The 20,467-nt window shown below is 38.7% G+C and overlaps 1 protein-coding gene across 10 annotated transcripts in view; it reads left to right on the top strand.

Annotated features, from left to right (window-relative positions):
- Positions 1–20,467, top strand: part of Sox6 (SRY-box transcription factor 6) — a 371,593-nt gene that overhangs the window by 44,468 nt on the left and 306,658 nt on the right. For all 10 annotated transcript variants that reach the window (XM_038332186.1, XM_038332161.1, XM_038332179.1 and 7 more), the window contains one exon: positions 6,811–7,051. In XM_038332186.1, the coding sequence (XP_038188114.1) occupies positions 6,815–7,051 (237 nt within the window). In that variant the 5' untranslated portion in view covers positions 6,811–6,814. The remainder of the gene's footprint in view (positions 1–6,810; positions 7,052–20,467) is intronic.

The raw sequence follows: 20,467 nt of genomic DNA, 5'->3' as shown, positions 1-20,467 counted from the left end.
TCAGCTAAATATAGACACCAGAGACACAAACTCTTGATGACTTGAGAGGAATCTGTTCCAGGTAGTTCCTGTTCTGTAACAACCTCAGAGGGCCTTTGGTGACAATTTTGGTGCATTGGTATGGAAAATTAGAGGCCTTAAGAAAGTCAAGACCCATGAATTTAAGCCCCTTCTTACTCACACATCAAGTGTATGTCATTTGCCTCAGCTCTGTCAACTTTGCAGCTTGCTCAGATCAATGAGGTTCCTAACAGGCTTTACTACTCAGTGGCTCTATAGAAACTCTGAGAGAGGGACTGAGATGCTTGGAGGAAGACAGGGTTGTAGGTTTTCCAGTAACCCTGAGAGCACTACTCTTGCATTCTGTCAGTTGCTTATTAAACTTGGACAAGGAAGAAAAACCTTGTAAAAGCCCATGGGCGTTTGGAGGTGGAGTGGAGATGACACGGGGTTGTGGCTTCAAAGAACACAGAGACCCAGCAGTAGCTGTGACCTCTCCAGGGGAAGGTCCTACAAGGAGCTTCTTCATTTGATTATTATTTGTAAATTAAACATTTTAAGATCTATTTATTTGTGTAAATGGATGTTCTGCCTGCACGCACATCTGTGTATCACACAGGTGCCTGGTGAGCTCAGATGTCAGAAGGGGACACTGGACCCCCTGGAGCCAGAATTACAGAGGGTTGTCCACTACTATGTGGGTGGTGGGAATCGAACCCAAGTCCTCTGCAAGAGCAACAAGTGTTCTTCACCAAATGGGCCATCTCTGCAGCCCCCAAGGACTTTCTTCACTTTAGAGCTAAGCTTTTCCTTATAGCCTTCTCGAGTCCCTGAACGTGGGAATTAGAGGCACAGGAAGAGGTTTGGAAGTCATTCTTTGCCCTGGGCTGGGTGGACTGGAATCCTTTGTGAGGTTCCTGGGCATTGTGCATTTTGGCAGCTGAGTGTATCTGTTACTCATGCTCCTTAGAGTCAAAAGCACTATGTTATGTTTTGGAAAACCAGTCAGTTTCTCAGTATCAGATCAAGGGTAGTATTCAAGTAACCTCTCTAACTGGGATGAGTCTACATGAATTTTCCAGAACAGATCTTCAAAATAATAACTGTAAGCGTTGTACTGAACTTTAAATTTTTTTCTCATAAGTAAATGAACTATTAAAGTGCTGCTTTATGTTAGAACAACATGTCTTTTTTGCTTTTAGTTTTTATTGCTTTATTCTTGAGATTATAATAATTACATCATTTCCTTCTCCCTTTCCTTACTCCAAACCCTCCCATATACCCCTCCTTGCTCTTTTTCAAATTCATGGCCTCTTTTTCCTTTTTCATTGTTGTCACACACACACACACACACACACACAAACACAGGTACGTAATTCTTTTGAATAATAAGTATAAAATACCCCCAAAGTGAGTGTTATTTGATAATAATCAAAAAGTAAGGAAATATCAAAAAATATTTTTGTGCTATCATATTTGAACAGTTATGCATAAGCAAACTCTTCTGAAGCAGAGGACTTAATATATGGATGGAAGCCCAACATCCTTTCTTCTATATAGCCCAGACCTCTTTGCCTTTCCTATTCAAGAACAGGAAGTACTTTTACCATCTGAGTTACTTTGTAATGACCTAAGCATTCATACCTTGCTGTAGGACTGGAGTGGAGGGTTTTTTACTTTATAGAAATGGACCTGTTCCTGCTGGCATCCTGGAGCATTATTAATTATGGAGGCATTATCTCTATGCATCTTGTTCCCCCAAATCTTAAACTGGAAGTTATTTCCAATGGTCTCGCATTCAGAGAATTCACCTGATATGTTGGGCAGAGACAGTTCGAGCGTTGGGAACATATGATGGGAACTGAGTTTTACATGTCCCAAAGACATGCAATACAATTCTTTTTGGAGGTTTTCCTTGATAATAGCTATGCCCCAGAAAACCATCTTGTTTAACCAGTGTGATAAGTTGACAATGTAGTTTTCCTCTCTGATTATAATGTGCTCTGTGTAGTCAATACACTGGTACCATGTGAGTGTAATTTCCTCTTTTATTTGATCTCCAATGCACTGTATTATAAATAAACAGTTAAAAAAAACACCAAACAAATCTGTTGCATTTCCTTTTAAGATTGTACCACTGTAGACACTTGTTCTAGTAAAGTAGAATTGGGCACATTTGATTGCATTTAAATTTTTCATGCTTCAGCAGTTTGGCTGGGAGCACAGCAAAGAAAAATCCCATGAGCGAGGAGAGTTGAGAATAATAGAACTTGATTTTGTGTATTATAGCGGCAACATTTGCGCTGCTTTAGTAGGGTTGTGTCAGCACTTCCATTATAAACCCCTGTTTTCAGGGGCTCTGACTAGGAAGATATTTTTTTTAATACAAATTAAAAAAACAATTCATTTGAATGATTTTTAAGTTATAATAGAGCAAAAATAAAACAAAGTAAAGTCACATAAAAATCTTCCATTTTCACAAGGATTTTAATTTTTTTTGCTCATTAGTTGTGTGGGACATAGCTAGGTAAGGTGCTAGCTGATGTACAGAGGGATGGAGTAGGTGGGAACATTTTTGTGAGGCATAGTATCATTCATGTGTGCATTCAAAATAAGGGCAAGAATTGCACACAAAGCTGGAAAATCTCACTTAACAAGGTGTATTTGATTCATGGATTCCTAAAGCAGGTGACTGGGTATAGTGGTTGGAGTAAGGGTCTCACCAAAGCCGAGTGTCTGTGCTTTCTAGAGTGCAGTCCAATCGCTCTAGGAAAATGTGCGGAACGGAAATTCTAGGGCTAGCAAGAGTGCCAAAGTGAGGTTACTCACAAGTGCTTGCTGTGCAAGCCTGATGTGAGTTCAGTTCCTGGAGCAGAGCTCACTCCTGAAAGTTGTCCTCTGACCTCCACATGCACTACTTGGCAAGTGCATACTTGCACCTCCCCCTCCATTCCCTCACCCAATGTTAAAACAACAGAAAAAGGGCAATACTAAAGAAAGGAAATGAATGAGGATGTATCAGTTAAATTGAAAGATTGTATAACGATTTACATATAAAAATTAGCAAACTAGATCCAATAGTAAATCTATGATTTATTTTCTAAATTACACAATAGCAAGCTGGCTCAGCAGATAAAGGCGCTTGCAGCTAAAAGCAATGACAACCCGAGTCTTATCCCTAAGATCTATACAGAGGAAGGAGAGAACCCACTCCTGTAAGCTGTTGTCTGTCCTTCACACATGCATGCTTGGCACACACACACAATGATTGTAATATTTAAAAAAATATGTGTTAAAAGTGAGTCGTGTGCATTTTCCTATAAAACAAACAAACAAAAACACCACTTAGAACAGTTGTTCTCAGTCTGTGGGTTGCAACCCCTATAGGGGTCATATATAAAATACCCTGCGTATTAGACATTTACAATATAATACATAACAATAACAAATTACAGTTATGAGCTAGATACAAAATAATTTTATGGTTGAGGGTTGCCACAACATGAGGAATTGTTTAAGGCTGAGAACTACTGACCTAGAATAATGCGATACTACGACAAAGCTACTGTTGAGAACAAACTGAAAGAGCCCAGCATTTTTATCAAAAGGAAATACCTTGGTGAGAGAACAAGAGTCTTCTTTTCCTCTGTGTACAACATAGTTAAGAATGGTAATAAAACAAACACAGTGGGGGAAGTAAAGTATGATCTGAAAAGTGCTCTTGGGACACAGCATGTTGACCTCGTTACAAAGGGATGGACTGGGGAGCCAGGCGTGACTTCCTTACCTGGTTCTCCTACCTCCCCTACTCCTCTGTCCCAGTTGTGGTGTGAGCTGAGGATGAACAGTCGGCTTTAATATATTGGCAGCCTATCTGCTATTTACAACCTGGATACACATTTGTGTTTGTGGGTGTAAAATAAAAGACAGCTTGTGTGCCAGTGTAAACAGGCTCTGCTGGTCACTGGAGGGCTCACCAGAAGACTGCTGATGGAGGAGAGGTGAAGCCTTTCCCCACTAATTGTATTCAGCGTGTAATTTCTAAACTTCCCTCTGAATTTTGATTTTCAATTAACACTCCCCATTTGAAGATAATTTTCTATTTAATGTAATTGCAGGAAATAATTTATTGGCTGATTAAGACTGAGGACCCAGCCTTCCTTAAGAAAAACACTCTCACCAACCAGCCTTTATTTATTTATTTATTTTTCTTTTTTTTCTTTTTATATTTAAAAAATTTCCATCTCCTTCCCTCCTCCTCCCCCTCCCTCCCCTCCTCCTCCCCCTTCCCTCCCCTCCTTCTCCCCCTTCCCTCCCCTCCCCTCCACCCATACCTCCCCTCCCTCCCTCTCAAGGCCAAGGAGCCATCAGGGTTCCCCACTCTATGCTAAGACCAAGGTCCTCCCAACTCCCCCCAGGTCCAGGAAGGTGATCGACCAAGCTGAGAAGGCTCCCACAGAGCCCGTCCATGAAGAACAATCAGAGCCCAGAGCCATTGTCCTTTGCTTCTCAGTCAGCCCCCGCTGACCAACCAGCCTTTAAACTCAACTCATAGCTTTGGACAGATTGAATCTATTTTTACAGCTGCAGGGTTGTTTAATTAGGAGCATACACTATTGTTAACCAGTATAGTCTGTCATCAAAATGATTCTTTAAGAGACTGTTTGCACTTTTGGGTTTTGTAGCCTGATTATTTTTTACTTAAGCATTAATCACAGATACTGCTGTTGGAAGGCACCAGATAACTTTGTAATAAGAGGTATTTGTAGGGAGAACCAAAGTCACTCTGAGTTTTGGGTTATGACTTTCACTTGTATTTAACTGTTTTTAAAAGGTGGCAGTATACTCATTCATTTGTTTTTATTGTGTGTGATTAACACTAACTGCCCATTATCTGAACAATGAAAACACTCTTGCTGTCTGTGATCACCCTTGATAACTTGCAAGACAGTTATAATTGCCTGGTTTTGCTTTAGTATTTCTGGGGCCAGTGCAGCAGGTTCTGTAGTGACTTTGAATACTAAAATCCATCCTCTGGTTGTGATTTTCCATGTGTACATGTATATGTCCATTTGTTAGTACCAAGAGAAGTCACTTAGAATGCGTCTGAGTCTTTGAGACAGTACTCTTTAGAACATTCAGTTTCTCTTTTTAGGGAGAATAGAGCTATTCTTCTGCACACTTTCCCTATTTTATTTTCCAGTCTTATCTAAATAGATGAAAGTTTTAGTATTTGTACAATGATTATTATAAGTAGGTATCAGCATTTTAATATGTTTCAAAGCACTTCAAAAGCCTGCAATACTTTTATTTAGAACTGTGCATAATTAGATTAGCTGATCTTCTATTAATGTTTTTCACTGTAGGATACTAACTCTGAGCCCCCTCATTAATTGTGAGAAATTTAGCATTAGCTGTTAAATCCTATGTGAAACATGGGCTGCTACATAAAAACTACTGTTTAAATTGGAATTAACTTAATTATTTTTCCTTGCACTTGATATTTCCTTCACTGCAATATTCATGAAAGCATGTGACAGATTTGTAAATTTAACTGTTAATCTCAGATTTCTAGACCCTTTAATCAGTATTTATTTGTCTGTAGAAACAGTACAGGCAAGTTAATGATTTGCTAATTTGAAAAATGCTCATGTGGTTCCCTATGTTAACTGATTTGTGCATTTAAAAATGGTATGAAATCAATTAATGTTAAAGAGCAATTAAGGTGGCGATTGTATTCCCTTCATTACACAGCAGTTTCAAAGGAAATACAATAAATGAAAGTCAACGTGAAGTTTTAGGGGAAAAATTGTTTCTTCCCTCAATCTGTAAACTTTTAGTGGTTTGGTCACTAACCACTTCCCCAAGAAATTCATCTTTCTAAAGTGATGTTTCAAAGTTTTGTAATTTTGTATAACATCACAGTTTCTGATCTCATATAAAGTACAAAATGAAGGCCTCATCACGCAGTCTCTTGGTTGTTTCATGTGGAGACTTCAACAAATGATGCTGGTTTACGAGCTTTTGGTTGCACAGTAAGCATTTAATTTTTTCATAATAAATGATATAAATCATGTATGTACTTTCAGTCATGAAATAGAGGTATAATTACTTCAAAAACTCAAGTCAAATGTCACAAAGTTGTTATAAGATTTATCTAACTCTAGAAGTCACTCAGTCAACATGTCACTTAAAAGTTAACAAGCAATACTTACTGTATCTTGGAGGTCTTCAGAAAAGCTTCACATTGGTGTAAGGTCTGGCATTCACAATCAAGATGTAAGCTAGGAAATCATGGCCAAATTGCTTAGCATATTAGGAACAAATTATTTACTCAGTTTCTGTTTTCTACTTAGGCTTATTTCTATCCTTCAGAGCTATGGGAGAAAGTTAGATGTTTTTGCTCTGAAGTTTTTCTTCAAACTGACTCATTAGTCAGTTCATTCGCTTGTTCCTTTCATTGCTAACCACCAATCTAGTCACTCTCCAGAAACTCATAGTCCAGTTGGGAAAACTAGGAGGAAGGGCATACAAATACATATATCGTACATCGAGAAAACTTACAAAGATCTTATTTGGGGATTACATGAGGGGAAATATGCAGCAGTTAGCGGGAAGATGGTTAGATAGTGGAAGTAAAGAGGAGTCATAAAACAGATAAGCAATCCACCCTTTGTCTGTGGTTTACACTCTCTCAGTTTCAAGGATTTTTATTTTATTTTATGCTCAAATTAGTCAAATACAATGAATGATTTCTACTTTTGTTGTTGAGAGTCCTCTTTAATCCATGGTGTTTCCCTTCTTCTGCAGAAGAATGTCTTCCAAGCAAGCCACCTCTCCATTTGCCTGTACAACTGATGGAGAGGAAACAATGACCCAGGATTTGACCTCAAGGGAAAAGGAAGAGGGCAGTGACCAACATGCGGCCTCCCATCTGCCTCTGCACCCCATAATGCACAACAAACCTCACTCTGAGGAGCTACCGACGCTTGTCAGTACCATTCAACAAGATGCTGACTGGGACAGCGTTCTGTCATCTCAGCAAAGAATGGTGAGCACTGAAAGTCTGGCGACTGCTACCGACTATGTCTACATCCTCATTATTAGTAGGTGTTTGGAGGAAAGTTAAAATACATGGCTTCAGTGTTATTCCTGGTCAGGTCACAAAACAAACATGAGAGGTACAGTTGTTACTATTTTAGTAACTGGGAAAACTTGGAAAGCAGTTTGTGATCTAGGCTATGTCCCACCATTAGGTCCCCTTGACAAAAGAGTATTGATTTACTTTTTAAAAAAGAAGTCAACTATTTTATTTTTCTATTCCAGTTTAATGTGATGAATTTAATAATGTCATAAATAGGAAGTAAAATAAAGTGCAGTTGTGTATTAATATTGAGAAATTAAGTTAAGCAAATATATCCATTTGAATGAGATCCTAGCATGACTACATCTTCAGTAAGACAGTTTTGGAATCTATCATTTTTAATGGCAAGTTTTGATTTATAATAAAGATTTTCCTCCTGTACTTACATATTAATTTCAAAGGGACATGCATGGCTCCTGGGTAACTATTCAGACTGTTTGGCTTCCTCTATAAGCAGAAATGACATATCAGGTTGTGAGGAGAGTAGGAAGCTTTCCCATGGTAAATTCTGTCGTTTAACCATCAAAATAGAAACCTTAGGAGTGACTTAATTATCTATTCCAAATAAAGCCTTTTTATTTTTTTATCAGCTAGAAGAAACTAGAACCTTAATTTATTTTTATTAAATTAGAAGTTTCAACCCTGGCTTGCATTTCTTAACTTGTGGGTAACCAAAAATTAAGTTAATGAAAAAAAATCTTAAGTAGACAATGAGAGTTTTATTCCTTAACAAAAAACAAGATATCATTCAGAATGCCTTACTAACTAATGCACATATGGTGATGGATGACTTATATAGGAAGGAAGTTTTATTTTCAAACGATTTTTGTAGACACAGCCTATGCTCTGGAGCAATAGGAAGAAAGGGGGTGGGGATCAAAAGATGAATGAAGCAAGTCTTGAATAATTTTAGTTTTATTCCAGGATCCAAAGACTTTTTATTTATTTGTTAACACATCTCAATTATACAGATTAACAAATTTCATTGACATTTCCACATATGCATATAGAATTTTTGTTTTAGTTTCCTGCTCTACTACCATTTCTTAAGCACCGTCTTTCTCTGCTCTTTTACATTCCTAATAGTCCTTTTAGTTCAATGTTCCCCTCTCCCTCCATACTCGGCTTAAATGTCATATGTGGTGGAGATACTTGTCTTTGTGCATTTAACTTATTTCACTTAAAATGATAATCTCCAGATTTTTCCCAAATGACGTCATTTGTTTTTCTTTTTTTTTTATTTATTAAAAATTTCCACCTCCTTCCCTCCTCCCATTTCCTTCCCACTTCTCCCCTCCCGCTCCCCCTCCCTTTCCAGTCCTAAGAGAAGTCAGGGTACCCTACCCTGTGGGAAGTCCAAGGCCCTCCTCCCTCCATTCAGGTCTAGGAAGGTGTGCATCCAAATAGACTAGGCTCCTGAAAAGCCAGTACATGCAGCATAATCAGATCCCAGTGCCATTATCTTTGGCTTGTGGGGAATCAACCGTGTACAATTTGCTGGCTAGAAATTTACCTTCCAAGAGAAGGGGAAAGCAAATATATGAGTCAAGAATGAAATACATTTTCTGATTGAACTTGTTCATTCCTTGTCTCTAAGGTGGCATGGCCGAGATGGACAGTCAGTCTCTGTTCCTTGCTCATCAGCAGGATAATAAGACTCTGCGTGGTCTTTATTTGAACAAATATTTACTGGGTACCTTCTGGATGCCAGATTTTCTACTAACTTCATTTGTATTATGGTGAAGCAGATGTGATGCATGCCATCCTGAAGTTTGCATTGTTGGACAGGGGATAGATATGCAAATACATACACAGTTAACATTGTGACTATGCTGTGAAGATCAGAATGTGGTCTGAAAGCACAGTGAAGCAAGTCTAACTTTGAATAGATGACTAGGATGCCCTCTCCAAGCTAAGGATGGCAGGAAGTAGTCAGAGCAGGGCAGAGGAAATCCATTGAGAGAGAAGTGCATGTGGAGTGTCTGAGGTGATAAAACCATAAATTAATTTAAGGGAATGCAAGATGGTCTTTGTGGTCGGAGGATAATGAGTGAAGATACATCAGAAGTGGTTGGAAAAACAGATAGGGCCTATATCACACAGACCTCGGAGATGGCATTGTGGCGGGGAGATTTCATCTGAGTGCAGTGGGAGCAGCCTTTGAAGGGCTGAAGAACATTTCTCGCAGATAATTCCAACTGTAGCACAGTGAATGGACGGGCAGGCGTCCAGAGTGAAAGCAGGGGGGAGCCACTGGGATTTCTGTTTCAGAAATCTAGATGAAAGATTACAGTAGCTTGGATTAGTGTAGACAAAGAGGGGACACAGAGAGGGATTGGTTCAAGATAGTTTTGCTTTTATGCCATGTGCAGGCCTGACAAAATAGAAGTAACTGGAATGGAAAATGTGTGGGTAGAGGCAGGGACAATACAGTTCAAGTTGATTCTTCAGAGGGCACTTTCCTTATTTTTACCAGAAAAACTTTATTTTTGGTAAGTTGCTTTGCTGAGTTAGTCTGAAACTTTTGGTTATGCAGAATTTGTCAAAAAAAATTAGATACTAATGTATATGTAGTAACTTCTGTTACATATGATTTATGGTAGTATAAAATAGCTAAGGTTGCAAGCATGTTATAGATTAGTGTGAGAGACCATTCTCATAGAAATGTTTCCAAACTTTCACTCTGCTTTCTCCTAGAGCTTTTGTGTTCTCTGAACACTGGGAAGCCAAAATATTTGTTTAACTCCCACTCTATAGCATTTCCCAGCTGTGTACTTATATGGTGCAATAAAAGGATTTAACAAATGGGAAATAGCAGCTGCATGTGGAGACTCTCTTTGTGTTCCCTCTTCACAGATAGATTCAACAATGTGGCAACTGTAGCCTCAGACCTATGATGACCTAGGCCGCAGATCAGGTCACCAGTCAGGTTCTGTTTTTTTGTAAAGAAAAACAAGGGAGAATTTTAGGTTCCTGCCAGATCTGCAAACATGTGAGGTGTGTGTGTGTGTGTGTGTGTGTGTGTGTGTTGGAATAGGAAGTCTGTAACTGAAGTAAAATTCTAATCATCTCATTAAATGTGATGTCCAGAAGAGCATTGGCGCAGAGACCTGACTCTGCAGTTCTCGTCAGTGGGTCTTGTTTGCTTCTGTTGTTTGTGTGTAGTTTTCTCCCTTTCCATCAGCTGAGTCTCATAAAATACTGCAGAGAAACAAAAGCTAAGAATGAGTGTGCAAACCACAACACATTTGTTAGGACCTCTTCCATTTCTGTAATTAGTTTCTACAATGGTCCTCATATACCTGACAGCATTTTGTCTACTGAGTTCAAAAGAGTGTCACTGGGAATTATGAAAACCCGAGAGGTGGCTTTCTCTAAGCCAAGGTAGAAAAAGCAATGAAATTCTGCCAGTCTTCATCACTTGACTAGAAAATAAGTTACATGCTAGAATTCTGATTATTTTGAAGTAGAAATTCAACAAAATAAAATGCCACACAGTTTCCAACAAGTAAAACAATGCATAACAATCCAAGCACAGAAGGAGGAGTGAGACTTCAGGGAAGGGAATTCACAGGCTAATGCAATATAAAGCATTTAGAAATATTTTAAAGAATTACAGAAACCAGAACATCTGTTTTTAAATTTAGTATTTTATAGCAATTGGTGACTTTGTTTTTAATGGTTGAAAAGCTAGTACAAATAAAAAGTGCTTTTCACTTTTGTGTACAGCCACTCTGTTTTTGTCACGGCTGTAGGGTACCAATACATTTTTGACACAGGAACATTGGCACCATTCAGTGACATGTATTATTGTTCTCATTGGCCTTGTGCTGTTTATAAGCAATGTAGCTACATAATTTCTCCATGTTAAAATGTGTAGAGCACCATTTTTTTCGTATGTCAGCGTAAAGGAACATCTTTGTGATAGCTTGCAGTGACAGTATCTATTCTCATATGTGGTAATTTCCCATACAATTTCCAAGTGTGGAAAGGATATGTGAGCCTAGGTATTGCTAGTAAATGTCTCTGAAAATACACAGATTTGTTTATTGGTGGTTATGTTGTGAAGGTATTTATATGTAGCAACTTGTATCAAATAAATGAGTAGAGAGGTGTATGTTGTTTTATGTTCTCCTTCCAGTACAATTTTTTGTTTTTGTTTTTTCTTAAATATAATTTAAAGAGCTGTCATCTTCATCATCATTGGTAAGGGAGTTTGGAGTGTTCACTTGGTTTCAGATACCAAGACTACCTTGTAATAATATCAGGTCTCTGTTGAATGGAATTTACACAGCACACGGTCTCAGAGTAAGACATTTCAAACAGTAGGGAAATCCAGTGAGAAGAACAGCAGCCCAGAAGGAAGAACTTGCTGGAGATGAGAATCTTGAGCTGAAGTTTGGAACAAGTCAACTGTGCAGAGATTTGGAGTGGGCACCTAGCAAGTGTGTAATAAGTACAAAAGTCTTTTTAAAGTTTATTACTTAAATTATTTACATTTTTGGATTTGAAACATGTTTTTATTCTTTGTAAATTTCATATATATATATATATATATATATTTATCCACTTCCTGTCCACCACCTCTCTCCAACTTTCTGTGGGAACTACCATCCTAGCTCCTTTTTGACTTCATGTCTTTTTAAAAAATGTATTATTATATTAATAAATTATATTAGTTCTCTGAGTTCAATTAGTGTTAAACACATGTGAAAGGATGTAGAGCCATCCACTGGGGCACAGACTACTTACCAATAGGCATATCCTTAGATAGGGATGGAGCCTAAGCAATCCCTCCTCATCCATGCTGGAATTTTAACCGGTTTGATCTTGTTCAGGTCTTATACAGGTAACCACCACTGATATGAGTCGATGTGTGCACCAGCCATGTCATGTTCAGAAGGCAGCATTCCACAATGCTCCTCCTCATATTCTAGCTCTTATGTCCTTTATTCCCACTCTTCCATGATGTTCCCTAAACCTTAGATATGGAGAGAATAATATAAACAATCCATCTATTGCTGAGTACCTAAAGTCAGCACTTTGACCAGTTGCGAGTCTCCACATTAACTACTACCAACTGCAATAAGAAATTCCTCTGACCAAGGTTGGGAGTAGCACTACTATACAGGTATGAAAATAAATATTGAGAGGACAGTTTGACAATTGTCCATTTAGTGAAACAGCCTCAGTCTGTCCCTGACTAGGACCTATGATCTTGCGAGTCATGGACTATTGTGCCAGTATTAGACATGAACTCCCTCTAATAGAGCAAGTCTCAGATCCAATCAGAAAGAAGTTGGTCACTATCATAATAGTCATACTATGATTACACTAGTGGAAACATCTTTCCTGGCAGATTGATGCTGTAGCATGAAGGGTCTAGTACTGGGAAATGTCTTTCCTGCTCCAGTGGGCCCGGATATCACTTACTGTTATTACTTCAAAAGCTAGCCATCAGGGAGTGACTTTCCTAGTCAGTTTGTGATTTCTTAATGTCCTGCAACCAAAGTGGGTAGTGATTTAGCAGTTAGTAAATCATCTTTTGACTAGTGCATTTGAACAATGGCTCACAGCAAGAGTGACTAGAGAGGAGAGATGATCTGGAATGAAGTCAAGGAGGCAGAATATATATATATATATATATATATTATTACAAGGTATATATATATATATACATATATATATATATATATATATATATATATATATAATAGAGACCCAAAGTTGCTAATGAAGCATTTGAATTTTGTTTCAAATGGAAGAGGAAGCCATTGGGAGATTTTAAGCAAGACAGCAATCACGCTTTATTTAGCTTTCTAATAGATCACATTGACTACTGTGTAGGTGTGACTGGGATGGGGCTGGAAGAGTGGACAGTTAGGAAAGTTGTTCATGGAGAGCACAAAGGCAGGAGCTTAGTAAAAGCTGAGTGAAATAAGTGACACTGAGGATCAAGAACAAGGGAATAGACATATACCTGATCAAACCGTGGGCACTTCTGTGGTAGAACATGCAATTGTGGGTGAGGCATCAATGGTCTGCCATTCTCTCTGCATTTATGTGTAGAGTGCAAGTGTGTATGCGTGTATGTGGGATTAATATGCACAGCTATATGTTTGGGAGTACACATGTGTAATGTGTTTATGGAGGACAGAAGACGACATTGGTTGTCTTCCCCTACTCTTCCCACTTTATTTACTGAGATAGGTAGTTCAGTACCTATCAGTTGCTGAACCCAGGGCTTGCCACTTTACCTAGTCTGGCTAACTTTTTCCAGAGTTTTGGTCTCTAACTCACAGATTCTATGATTACAAGATGGCTACCTTACCTGCCTGGCTTTCATGTGAGTCCTGGGGATTCAAACTTGGCTGACTGGGAAGTGCTTTATCCACTGAGCCATACCCCCTGTCCATGACAGGTCTTTCTTGAAAAATGCATAATGTGACAATAAAATTTAAAGTAGGATTCTTGCACATATGCCCTTGTGCACTTATATTCACAATCATATTGATATTTATTTTAGGCAAAATGTTTTTATCTATATCTGAGTTTGAAAGAACCCAGAATGTCTGAACCCCTTATTTTAGAGATGCAAATAAAATAGCTTTCCTTACTTGTATTAGGACTCTAGGTTAGCAAGTGTAGGGTGTCTGGTGCTGATTACTTGCACCCTGCCATAGGACTTATGTAGTACCTGATCAATCTATTGAAACTCTCAAAAAATAGAGAAATGAGCAAGATTTAGGTGGCGATTTTCATTCTTCAGAAAAGTAAGAGCCACATGAATAAAAGATTCCAGGACTGTCCTTTGTTTTAATTAAAAGAAAACAATACTAGCCATGTCAGACATTTAATAAGTAGTGACCAGGAACAATGTTTCCTTACTTGCAATCTTTTACTCCTCTCTGCCTTTCTTGCCCAGAGAAGTTGCTAGTCAGCTCTGGAGTGTTTTACATAGTTCACTTGGAGTCATAAAATTTCTGGTGTGGACTTTGTACCATTTCTGGGAACAGGGCTGTTGTCATTGTGTGATAGCATAGTCCAGGAATTCTTACTGAGGATTTAATCTTCAGCTACACTTCATGTTGTGACAGACTTTTAGAAGATTTCTCATCTTGCTTCTTTTTGAAAGATTTAAGAATGTTGAGTTGTTGCCAAGGTTTTTTGTGTATATATGTGAGAGAAAGAGATTTAGTAATTTAAGATAAAAGGCACCGCCTAGATGAATTTAATTTCAATACCTTTATTGGAATTGTAATTCAGAAAGTGTGGTTCACTTGGTCTGACTAGTGTGTAGTCCTCATGCAGAAGGTCAGGTTGATCTATGTCTACTGTGTGGTGTTTGACCAATATCTGAGCCTCTTGGGAAAAATTCAGAAACTGGCAAGATTTAGGCTTCTTGAGAAAGTTAGTCACTACCTGTCTTAGTTACTTTCCTTCTCCTGTGACAAATCACCATGACCAAGGCAACTTATAGAAAAAATAGCTGAATAGGAGTTTCAAAGGGTGGGTTCATGACCCTCATGGCAAGAAGTATGGCCACAGGCAGGAAGACATGGTGCTGGAACAGTAGCTGAGAGCTCACATCTGATCCAAAGCATGAGGCAGAGAGAGAGACATACTGGGAATGGCATGTGCTTTTGAAATCTCAATACACTATGTGGTGGTTTGAATGTGAATGGTCCCAATAGGCTCATGTATTTGAATGCATAGTCCCCAGGTTTGAGAGGATTAGGAGGTGCGGCCTTGCTGGAGTAGGTGCGGCCTTCTTGGAGGCTGGCTTTGTTGTAGAAGGTTTCAAAAACCTTCATTAGTCTGAGTGTCACTCTGTCTGTCTGTTGTCTGAGGATCTGAATGTAAAACTCTCAGCTAGTTATCCAGGGCCATGCCTGCATGCATGCTACCAGGCCACTGCCATGAAGTTAATGGACTAAGCCTCTGAAACTGTAAACCAGCCCCAATTAAGAGCTTTCCTAAAAGTTGCCTTGGCCATAATGTCTCCTCACAGCAATAGAACACTAAGACACCCACCCCAAGTGACACACCTCCTCCAACAAGGTCACGTCTCCTAATCCTTCCCAAGGAGTTCCACCAACTGGGGACCAAGCATTCAAACACATAAACCCAATGGGGCCTTTCTCCTTCAAACCACCACACTACTTTTCTCGTTTTCTGATTTTGAAAATTCTTTCAACTTTGAGTTAAAAGTTAGGTGTTAAGTGAAGATGTTCAACTGTGGCCCAGAAGCTACCGAATAGTATTCTCTAGTAAGGATTTCCTTTTCCCATAACTTTGAAATTAGCACACAGTACTATTTCGTTTTAAAAATCTATCTCAGAAGTTTAATCACAAACTTATTTGCAATTAATTCTACAGAGCAAAACCATGTTTCACTCTATGTAATTTCTTAAGCCTTGATGTGGCTGTGAAGTAGGAAACTTGTCTGTATGTTTAACACACTGATACTCCACTGTAACTCTCATGCCTGGATCATTCCCTGTTGTGTTTCTTTGCTGTTTTATTTTTCTCCAGTGTACTCTAAAAGGGTTTTTTCAAATCTAGGCTGTTTAAATAAAAAATAAAATGGTGCTGGAATGTTCCTTAGGAATGGTTTGATGCTTATGGAAGTCTCAGTGGCCTTGTCCTACTTGGTTTTATTAGCGATGTCATAGGTCTTTATAAAGACACGTTCTGGAAAAGTTTTTCTCCTTACCTGGCATGTCATCAAGTCTTTATCAGAAGGAGAAACACTAACTGCTCTGCAATGGTTGACTTCCCCTTGGGCATGAAGGGATCAGGTATGCACGCTGATTAGCACAATCCAGTCATTAACATGTGATTATGTGGGCTGCATATTGAACACCTGCCAAAATCTAAGAATCCCATATTTTGCTCTATCCATGCAAAGACTTGCAGTTCTTCTGTAATTTGACAGATTGAGGAAAATCAGACCCTGATATCTTTTCTGCCACTATAAAAAAACGGTGTACAGTGTATCTTTAAGAAATTGGGCTTTGCTGTGTTCAACTCTCTTTGCTCTTTTAGACTATGTGAACCTTCAGTGGCTGGGCTTGCAGAGCACTGACTAGAGATTGAATCTCCAAACGCTATCACTGATGTCACTTGCCATTTACACATTCCTGCCCAACCATGAATATTGTCTTTTGGGGGGTTCAGCCATCTTTTCTTAATTTTCTTCAGTTTTATAGACTTTTTTCATGATTAGTTTTATTTTCTTTTCCCGAATGACAATAGTATACACGGTGCTCTTTCCTGCGTTGCTGGTCTACTGTAGAGTGTATCGTGACTATGCTGCTCTTCCCTGTGTTACTGGTCTACTGTAGAGTGTATCTTGGAGTCCATAATATTTCTAGAGAGCAGATGTTTTACTATGACAATTATTTAAAGCAAGATTTGATTGCAGCAGAAACCCTAGTGTAGTCTGGGACAGAACAAATAGCTTGAACAGGAAGATTCTCAGGTTTTGTTTTTGATGGAATTATATATTAAATGTAGAAGACTTTCACTTTTAAAATAATCCCATTAGAATTTGTCATCATTAATCAGTGGGGGATTACTTCAGGACCCCAACAATTTTCTGCTTAAAGTAGAACTCCATAGTCTTGCTTTGAGTCTGCAAGTGGTTGTGCCCATGTATGCATTCTTTCAAAATTCTTCATGCCATCCCTTCTTGCCTGGATTTGGGTATATCTTCAGAATGAAAACGGTAACTGTAATAAAGATACCTGAACATTTGTGATGTTCTAAGCAATATTATATTCAGTGGCATGTAGTGGTTTACAGGACTACTTTGAACTTTTGGGGGAGCATGAACTCACTTTCCCAGTCCCCTAGACTGATAGGATAAGATGGAGCAGACAGCGTTGAAACCACAAACCAGGGCTGTTTGCACTCCTTAGGGTCTGTCTTCTCTTATTCCAAGAGAATTGTTTTCCAGAAGGCAATTGAAAATCCTACCTGCACCATTTAGAAGAGAGTTTGAAAGGTTCTAATGAGGACTCAAACCTCCTGCATCAAGCAGGAGAGACTCCACTCTATTCTCTCTACAAACACATCCAATCTTTATTATACAAGCCTCCAATAAATGTGCCTTTATCACCTTGGTATGCAAATTATCTCACTGTTTGATTGTCCTCAATTAAAAGTTTTCTTTGCTTTCCAAGAGAGAAGTGTAACCTTTTAAAAGAGCAACACTAAGTTATTATTCCTTTTGTTAATGTGGCCTTCCATGAGATCACTTTTTTTTGTAATATTAGCCTTCTAACTATTATTTTGGTGCTATTGTATTCCCATAGCTCATAGGTATTATTTTTCTAGGTGATGCAAATTGAGTTCAATGATTTATCTTTGCATGATCTGCATTCTTAGATCCAAAGTATAAATTACAAACCTTCACTAATAAAATTTTACAATCAAGTTGAAATTAGAATGAATATTTATGCATTTCATTTATCTTCTTTATATTTCATTATCATCTAGAAAATGGAAAACCTTGTTTAACAAAATGATTAGAAATTATTTTGTAAACATTTGCTTTCATTATAATTTCACTTTAAGTTATTTCCACCACCAGTGTGTTAAGAGTACCTTGAATACTATAGTCTTAAGCCCATCAGATTTCTGATTGAATTGTACCCTTTTAAGCACAGATAAACTATAGTGCTATCATAGAAGGGACTCATTGACTTGAAATGTCAATGAAATAGAAAAGAAAGAACTAGAAGACTTAGATGAAAATCAATCATTTTTATTTTGAAATTTGTGTGTGTGTGTGTGTGTGTGTGTGTGTGCGTGTTTGTGTGTATGTGTGTGTGTGTGTGTGTGTGTGTGTGTGTGTCTGTCTCTGTCTCTGTAATTACTGGTAAGTAGCTATGATTAAACAAATTGAGGACACTAATACTTTTCTGCTTAACGAAGGACTCTATAACATGCTTTCAGTCCACAGGTGGCTTGGATTTATGCATATTCTCTCGTACAGAATTCTTCAGGTAATTCCTTCTTGTCTTCATTAAGAAATTGAGAGAACTTTTGCACTTGAATTCATTATTAATATTTGGCCTTCAGTTGTTTTAAGTTATTTTGAACATTTTAGTCTTTGATAACACACTTTCATTTTGCAAAACACTATTGTATTTTGTTTGTAACTTGAGTATAATAGTTTTGACTGTTGTTCTTTTGAAAATGACAGGATAGGTTAAGGGGTGCACCTTAGTTTTTTGGTATTTGAAAGTTCCATCTCAGAGGGAAAGCACTGGTGGCTGGCTATGTGATTGTCCAGTAACATCAGTTGAAGGTTTCTTGCCTGAGGTGGGGAAAGGCAGAGGTTCAGGCACTGGGGGACCTGGTGGCAGGATAGACTTCCTGCTGCTTTGTGTCAATGTTGGGACATTAAGTGCCTAGTTTTCCCCTTTTCTGCAAATACAGAGAGAAGTAGGTAGACACATGAATGGTTGGATGGTAGTTTTGCAACACTGCAGCCTCTGGAGATCATTTCTAATCTACTCATAATCTGTTTTAATTGTAGAAACTGAAATCAGAATACTAGCGATGTTACATGTTTTCCTAGATTACCACAGGTTTCCTGTTAAGCTCACCGTAGGTATTGATGTATTAGGAAGATATTTGAAGACTTTGGCAATGAAGTCCTCAAATTGGAGCATGTACTGGACAGAATCCTAGGAGGAGAGAAGCTTTTTGGGCTGAGAAAGGCCTGAGGGCCTTAATGGCCCAAGTGGTTTGTTTAACTTCAAGCACTCCTGTTGTCTTGCTGATTATAACAACCATAATGATAACACACTGTTAGTTTTTAAGCACCCCAGTGTCTCTCAGATAAGAAAGAGAGGAAAACAACTGCATAGAGCATAACAGGAGGCAATGGAGTTGACATTAGAATAAACAGTTAGCTGTGATAAAAACTGTGGAATCTTGGGCCGCTCTGCACAGAGGACCTGTGGTCTGTAGGAATGTGCGCAGCATCTCCAATTGCTGCATAATCTCCCACACCCAGTGCTTCAGGCCATCAAGAAAGAAACAAAGGGAATCCTCTTTTCAGTGGAGTTGTTCTCCCTGGTGACTGGGAGGGAACACATCAGAAGAAGTTTATTACTTTACAAAAAGCCCGTGCTAGTCTCGGCCACTGATTTGTCACGTGACCTCAGGAAAGCCACTCTTACTCCTGTCTTGAATTTCCTCATCTCAGAAAGGAAAGATGTGAGCTGTAGTTGCCAGATCTCAAACCACTTTTAACTTCCCAGTTTCAGAGTTAAAGCTGTTTGAGCTGGTTCAGCCTAGCAGCATTGTTAGCACCCAGTGACGTTCCAGGTGAGTGACTGCCTGTGATGACAGGCACATGAGTATGCCGGGAGCGGAGCCTTGATGTGTAAGCCGAAGGCTTGGCCTCTGAGAAGTTCAACATTAGCCTTTCTGCCTGAAAATGTTTATGGTCTACTACCAGCCCCCTCCCCCAAACAACAGCAACAGCGGTAACAACAACAAAAAAAACAAATCCAAACACTACGGAGTATTGTCATCTATGAGGCTTCCTGACCATGGTATTAAAATGTAAAAACAGCAGCTCTAAGGCAGTGTTGATGGGTGACTTGATGAGTTTGCTCAGTTCACTGCTCTTTAGAGAGCGAAACACCAAGCTGGCATATACTTGACTGAACTGTCTTTTGATTTTTATTTACTTATTTATTTGAAAGAGGGTCTTTCTTTGTAGCCCTAGCTGATTTTTGACTCATTATGTAAATCATGCTAACTTCAAACTAATGGAGATCCACCTGCTTCCTGAGTGCTGGGAGTAAAGGCATGTGCCACCTCACATCTGTCTCTGGATCATATCTCTATGAAGAAGAAATGAGGGAAACTGGGATATTACCCCAGTTTTAGAAAAATAAGACACAAAGGTGCTATGGTAGCTGTGTGTGTGTATTGAAAGTGTTTCAATCTGATTGTTTTCATGGGACAGATTTATACATTGAAATCAATTTAAATTCCTATAAAGATATATATATATATTTTTGCCAACTCTCCCGAAATGGGATAGACTGCTTTGGGAGGTAGTGAGTCCTCCATGAAGGGGAGGTATTTACAGAGAAACCACAGTTGATTGGCAGGGCTTTCCACAATCGTTCCCCCTACCCCACCACCATCACTCAGTGCTTATATAATTGGCACAGGTCCAAGAGTCCTATGTTTAGTCATGCATTTAATATCAACTCAGTGAGGTCTATTCTTTATTGATGGTGCTATTGCTTCCATTTTAGAGAGAAGGAAATTAAAGCTAAATGAGTTTAA

This window comes from Arvicola amphibius, chromosome 1 (genome assembly GCF_903992535.2).
Source record: "Arvicola amphibius chromosome 1, mArvAmp1.2, whole genome shotgun sequence".
Classification (NCBI taxonomy): Eukaryota; Metazoa; Chordata; class Mammalia; order Rodentia; family Cricetidae; genus Arvicola; species Arvicola amphibius.
The sequence above is the reverse complement of the archived record's forward strand: the minus strand, read 5'-3'. Positions and strand labels throughout refer to the sequence as shown.